This window comes from Haliotis rufescens, unplaced genomic scaffold (assembly GCF_023055435.1).
Source record: "Haliotis rufescens isolate VD_foot unplaced genomic scaffold, xgHalRufe1.0.p SCAF_33, whole genome shotgun sequence".
In the NCBI taxonomy this organism is placed as follows: Eukaryota; Metazoa; Mollusca; class Gastropoda; order Lepetellida; family Haliotidae; genus Haliotis; species Haliotis rufescens.
Window position 1 is genome coordinate 5,772,210 of NW_025964035.1, and position 7,420 is coordinate 5,779,629.

At 38.3% G+C, this 7,420-nt stretch overlaps 1 protein-coding gene across 1 annotated transcript; it reads right to left on the bottom strand.

Annotated features, from left to right (window-relative positions):
• Positions 1-439: 439 nt before the first annotated feature.
• Positions 440-3,129, bottom strand: LOC124128004 (GTPase IMAP family member 4-like). Its single transcript, XM_048380856.1, has one exon. It carries the CDS (start codon positions 3,058-3,060, stop codon positions 1,951-1,953), a length of 1,110 nt encoding a protein of 369 aa, XP_048236813.1. The 5' UTR covers positions 3,061-3,129; the 3' UTR covers positions 440-1,950.
• Between the last annotated feature and the right edge of the window lie 4,291 nt (positions 3,130-7,420).

Consider the following 7,420-nt stretch of genomic DNA (forward strand, 5'->3'; position numbering starts at 1 on the left):
TTGATAAACCACTGGATTTGTCAGTGTTTATGCAAACATTTCGTAAATTACCCATTTTTAAAAAAACATCAATGACCGTTATAAAACATAGCTTTGTTATTTTGTGGCTTTGAAAATTGGTGACTTTCTCATGTCCTTGAGTTTAATATCGAGTTTAATAAGTAAAAATATTAGTTGGCCTTGACTGACAATGTAAGCCAGAGGAAGAGTGAAATTGGTGAGGGCTAACATTCTTGATTCAAACTATCGGAGTTGGTTTTGACATTTACAACTTCAAATACGTCCAATATTGTGGTTATGCTCCCTTGGGGTGTCATTTAATTTGGTCATAGTATCACTATTTCTGACACAATCGCGATATTGTCCAATAATGCGAACGTAGATCACATCACATATCGCTGATGCTATAAACTGCCTTCAGGCAATCAGAAACGTAAAAGACATTTTTTATAAATTTATTTAACAAAGTAATCTTTAAATGAGAAGAAAATCAAAAACAATGAAACTCAACACATTGTTTAACATTTAACCGCTCTTGATTTATACTACTTAAAGTTTGCTAAGGATTTAGTTTTGATGATATATATTAAAATAATATCATCCGACAAATTAACATTGTAATATCCCTGTACACAATGATTGGATTACCCCTAAAGTATCTCATGTACAGAGGCATGCAGTCATTGGCAAGATGTGCATGAGGTGTTTGAAAACGAGCGTTTATTCGTATTGTGACAGAATCTGTGCACATCATTATCAGAGAGCACATCGACATTTGCTACTGGGTTTGCAACAACCGAATTCACTTATGCCCCCTCAAAGAAGTCGCTTGACAACCAAAGAATTAGGCAGATACCAGCTGCAGATACCCTGCGACATGGAACAGAGTTCCACCACACAGCAGGAACACATAATCACTTCATGACTGCCACCTCAGTCAGGAATGATCTGCGGAACGCCAGTGGTTTTAACGTTTGTACTCAAACAGTGCACAATCGTCTCCGTGAGGCTGGTCTCCGTTCACTGAGGGGATGCATTCGCATGCAACTGACTCGACATCACAGACAGTGACATTTGGATTGGGCTGAAGACCACGCGATGGAGGGCACTGAATCATGACTTAGGGTGTGATATATAGGGCTGGAAGAACCGATTTTCGGAGCATGATGACATGTTTGCGCTGTGGTCTAGTGGATATAGAGTCTGTGATGAGAGCGTAAGGTCATTGGTTCAATCGGCTCGCCGCGCCATACCAAAAGTTGCTACCATGCTTGGCACTCAGCATTAACTGGTTATATAACACACACTGATCGGTTCATAGTCAGTTTACTAAGCCAGAGTGGGGTATCCATGTTAAACTGTTGCTAGTACTATAAAACCAGCATAAGTCTTGACAGGTACAAGCACAAACACGAATGTGCGCGCGAACACTTGCATGCACATGGATATTTAAGTAAAAGCGTGAGGAAGGGGAGGGTCTGGTATTTTATATCAAGATTAGATATATATTTTTTCAGATACAGCTACAAAGCTAGATAAAACATTTATATTGAAAACCATGAAACCCTGAGCCTGAATTTTTTTAATGAAAAACAACCCTGCTGCTATGTAACTATTGTGGAAGTCAATAAACCCAGCCACAAATGTTCCTCATTTCAATCCTAATTTAAAGACTTTTTAGCAAGAGTCGTGTGACGCTCTTTGCAATCTTCGAATGAGGAGCAATGCTCGATTATCCCCACGTTTTTTGAAATGTCAGCCTCAAACGCTGGAACTGCAGGAATTTATATTAGGAATATAAACCACAATCTATTCTGTTGAATATATAATAAAGTAACATCGACGTCTGAGAATCATCAGTCTTGATTAACTGCAATTCAGATTTCACCTCAAAGGCAAAATAGTAATGAATCACTGAAAATCTACATTTTGTAGATCTTTATCATAGACCTAGAAGAATGAAGTGAACACTTTCTTTATCAATCTAAAAGTAGTTCCAAGGAATTCAATGTTGTCCTCTTCAACTTTCTCTCGTATCTGTTTCCGAACTTCTTCTTGTCGCATTTCTTCTCTCATACTCTCTTGTTCTTCCCTCATGGTTCTCTGAACATCTTTCAGCTTCTGAACGTCTCTCCTCATATCTTCCTCTGCAGCTGCCTCCTTTTGTTCAGCCATCTGTTTCTTTTCTTCTTCCAGAGCTTTCTTCTTTTCTTCTACATTTGCCAGCTGTAAGGCTTTCAGTCGTTCTCTCATCTCATTTCTTTCATCTGTTGTATCCCTTGATTTTCTTTCGGTCTTTTCGAGTTGTCTCTCCATTTCTTGCATTTTTAAACTCTGGCTCTGTAACTTTTCTTCATAGGCAGCAGATACTTGCTTAAGTTTCTCCTCGAAATGCTTCTGCCTCTTCCCTTCAAGTTTTTCTATCTTCTCAGCTTCTCGAAGAATAGCTTCACACCTCTCATACATCTCGTTTGTGTAGCACTTGCCGCCGTTGCCATTAACCATGCTTTGTATCATGACTATCAGGTCTCTGGTAAACTTCTCCTTCTCTGCATCCGTCCCCCTGTTGTTGACAGAAATACATCGATGATTTACATCAAATAAAAACTTCTTCAGTGTCACTGGGCAGTCAGCTACGTGGTTTTCAAGAGTATCATTATCCGCATCCAAGTCATCTTTTCCAGTAAATACAACAATCACAAATCGTTTTGATTCTTCTCCAAAGCAGCGCAGGAATCTTTCAAGTGTATTAATGTCCTCTTCAGTGAACCTTCCTATCTTCACGATGAAAAGAATGGCGTGTATTCCAGGAGATGACATAGCTACACATTTCATTATCTCTTCCTTGATATCGTCGTGTGATCTTCCTGTGTCGCAAAAACCTGGGACATCAACAAGCTGCAAGTCGTAATCAAAGCGTTTAAAGGAATGCTGTTTACATTTCTTTGTAACAGACATTGCTCTTGCCAATGAGGTGAATATCTTCTTCACATTTCCGGCTCCAGCTATTGTATTCCCTGTTTCACTTTTACCAACTCCAGTCTTTCCTACAAGTACCATTCGAATTTCCCTGTCTAAGAAGCTGGAACTTTTCCCTGTGAAAGAGAATGCAAACAGTCTTATACCCACTACTCAATGGATTATGAATTACATCATTTTGTCAGTTGATCTTCAGTCAAATGCAAATGCTGGAGATTGACTATTTCTGTCTAAGTTTTAATTTTCAGGGTAATTATTATGTGCCCTAAATATGATCACAATGTCTGTCAGTTAGATCAATTTCATAGGGAATATATTTGCATCGTTTCAAAAGAGAACAAAATATATAATATCGGTGAAAGATAGCAAAACGACATGAGTGCCACAATTATTGCAGCAGTAAAACTATATTGACATGATTGCAAGGCACGCTTGTTTTATTCAGTCCCGACTACCCAATTAATCAATGATAAGCAAACAGTTCCGACTCATTGATCAACCAGTTCAATTCAAAACATCAACGCCAGATATCAATGCCTTCCAATCCAGATTCCGCATGACGTAAAAGACAGAACATCTGCCATGACACCAGATTTTCGCTTAAGGGTAAACATGGCTTGCCCACCCAACGAGTAGCACCTATCACTGTTGTCATAATAAAGGTAGTGTTTGTTTGTATGTTGTACGCAAGTAATATAATGTTGGTGACACATGATGACACAGCCATTCAACATACATGAACCCTTCACTCTTCATCGGGATTTCTGCAAGTATGATTTGTGTTTCCAGAGGGTGTAATCGTGACATATTTAAGGATTGACTGTGATAAATACTCAAATAGTCATTAGCATCGAATTCCACACCACAAACATATGTTCTCAATATTAGACAACAAAGCACATTCGTGATATACTGGTTTATGTATGATGCGGAGCAACGATTGAAAACATTGTTTCAGCCTTCACGAGATAAGCGTACATGTTAATCCTAATATAAGTAAAATGCCTTCTTTGTGAACGACTTGTCAAACCCTGATCAAAAAAGATGGGAAAGTGCATTAATACTAGGGGTGTCACGATTAATCGAAATATTGATATATTGCTATTGGGAAGCACTTAAAGTCAATAAATCGATTGTTAAATCAGTTTCCGATCAATAGTATCGATTTCAGATAGGTATATTGATAGTTTTGATTGTATTAAATACAATTAATTACATGCAATGCTGTACAAATTTGTTTTTCTTTTGATCATGAGTGGTAGTAATTTACATATGAATTTTCTTTTTCTTAAATTATTAGGGTAAAAAAAACCCAAATCAGTCATATCTCAAACTTTACATTTTATTTGTTGTTATTGTTATCACATTCAAAGGAAACTTCAGTTCCAATATTTAATTCAACTCTAAAATCCATCTAAATTGATACACTGAAAACTATTGATATTTATCGCAATATTTGCTTGCAATATCAATAGGTATCGCAATAGTTTCTTTCAATATCAATAGTTATTGCAATAGTGATTTCCAGACCAATAGTCACCCCTAATTAACACATGCATACCTTACAGAGACAATCGTTTCACAGAACAGTGGCCCGCTTCGTGGGAAGTATTTGGTACAAAATGCAAACAAGAGTGAGTGAGTGAGTGAGTTGGGTTTAACGATGTAATACAATTTGTATGTCTTTATAGATAAGAGAGCTACGCAAAGAACAACGAGGGACGAGGTTTAGTGTATTTCACGATAAAACATTCTTCTGTGTTTAAAATCATTTCTAGAGATTCCAACAAGTAGTATAGGTAATGGGGGTTCTGCCGCAACTCCACTGGAGTTAGATTTATAAACCTATACTGCTACTACAGATGGAATTTTTTTATGCAAAATTGATTTTGCGATTCAACAATCGTCATGAGATTAAACTAAATTGTAATGCAAATATTCTCTATTATTTTTATTCATATGTATACCATTATTTTTAACGAAGTGATATTCAACATTTTTACTAAGTTCTTCGTTCATTTTACTAGGAGACCAGACTATATACTCTTCTTGGTAACTGGAAAGAAACAATTGATGACCGTATTTGATTGGTTTGACATTACTGATATAATATATACCTTGTGGTAATTCTCTCCATTTGATATTTTTGTCCCTGAGCATAGATGCTTCGATAGCATTTTTGAGTTCTTCCTTTGTTGGTTTGTAATTCTCCATTATTATATACTTGTGTAAGCATTCGTTTAAATGAATGAATGATATTTAATGCGGTGTGATCTAATGATAGTAAGCAATCTGTTTTTAATCTCCAACCAGTTCTTTGGTTTTGGCACGGAATAATTGACGCGCTTGTTGTCTCCCCTGTTCTATGAACTTTTTTTTCTCGTCTTCGCTAATACCACTGGTCTTACGAGAATTTGATCGAATCTCCTGCTTCATTACATTGTATTTGGTGAGTTCCGACAACACAAAATGAAACTCCTCCTCGGATATCTTACAATCAGCCATTGCTGTTGAAATATGATCCTCAATGCTGTTCAGCTTTGCTTCGCCGAGTATCGGATTATTATCATGTTTTAATGCTTTTTTTGCAACCTACGATAAATGAATTTTATCGCTATTCCTGCCAGTCCTGAGACTCCGGCGGTTATTTGATAGGCGCGGTGATTATAGTTGATAATAAACCAACACCGGCTACACCGAGACCCATGCAAGCATGTTACGAGCGCGGTATCAACTCCGTCGAGAGCATTCACGGTTATGCAATCCAAGTCTAAACTCCCTCTCCTTCTCTATTCGATGTTTTATGTCACTTATTCGATGTAATCGAAATCGATCAACAGTTTCCATCTTTTCAGATGCCTCATCGAGCGTGGGATATAAACCCATAGTGTATATTATTATATCATACAATAGTCTTTAATTGGTCTTGCTTAAATGTTTTGAGAGTATACATCAACCTTATCAAATGTATATTATACGGCATGAATATCTTAGTAAGAGAAATGCTGTCACTTTTAATAATTTGAACCCCCTCAAGGGTTGCAACATGTGATGCTCCAATATGAATAATACTGCAACGTTGACGTTGATGTTTCTTTGACCATTTAATCGATAGACCTGGTAATATTTCGAAGGCATCTTCCGGTGCACTTCAGAACAAGACTTCAATAATAAGTGTAGAAAGATTAGGTATTGCACTCAAGTTCTGTTTAATATCGTTGAATTCAGGAACCAAATTTAAACTAACATTTTTTACTACATGACCTGGGTTTTTTGGCAGGGGGATGACTAACACACTTTTTCGTCTTGATGTGTAATTTAACTAAACTGACGTCCAAAAAAAACTTGGCAACTCGAAAAATGAAATGATTGAAATACAGATACTTTCACCCAAACGCAACCAAGCCAAAATCAGTCGCCTAAACCCATTGAATAAAAACTCGTGCAATTACTGAAGTGTAGTGCACGTGTTGTGGGAAAGTGATTTTGGAAGTAAAATCATTATTCACGTTTTTTTTAAATTGCACGTGAACAATCGCTATAAAAACTGCGAAGTTTATCTCTTAGAGATGCAGTTTGAAGAAAAAACACCAAAGGAATGCCCAGGTTAACACAAGAACAGCGTGAGAGGGCTATAGGAATGCTGCAAATGGGGGCAACACAGTCGCATGTTGCAAGAACATTCAACTGCTCCCGTAATACCGTTGTCAACTTGGTCCAGCGATTGAGAGTAACAGGTCGTACATCAGACAGGCCAAGAACAGGCAGACCAAGGGTGACCACGACCCATGAAGATCTCTACCTACGCACATTGCACCTGCGTAATCGATTCCTACCTGTGACATTATCTGCAGCGAATGCGTTGGGTCGTGTGGTCAGCAGGTAGACAATAGCCAGAAGACTAAGGGCCTATAGACCTTACAGAGGCCAACTGTTGAAGAATGAACATCGTCATCGAAGACTGAGATGGGCGCTAACAGTTAGGCGTTGGCAACGGCGTGATTGGCAGCGTGTCCTCTTCACTGACGAGAGTAGGTTCTGTATGTTCAATTCTGATGGCAGACACCTCGTGTATCGTCGAAGAGGCGAACGTACTGCTTGTTGTTGTGTCAAAGAGGTCGCACCCTTCGGTGGTATGAGTGTCATGGTGTGGGGTGGCATTTGTGCTGATGAGAGGACGCCATTGGTCATCATTAACGGTAACTTGAATGTCGTACGTTACAGGGATGAGGTTTTACGTGTTGTTGTGCTTCCATTTCTTCGTCAACAACCACAGGGTATTGTGTTCCAGTATGACAATGCTAGGCCACATACTGCTAACATCGTGCAAAACTTTCTATAGTCAACAATTTCCGTGTATTGCCCTGGCCAGCTCGTTCACCAGACCTTAATCCCATAGAGCACCTTTGGGATTTCATGGACAGGCAAATTCGACGACGAC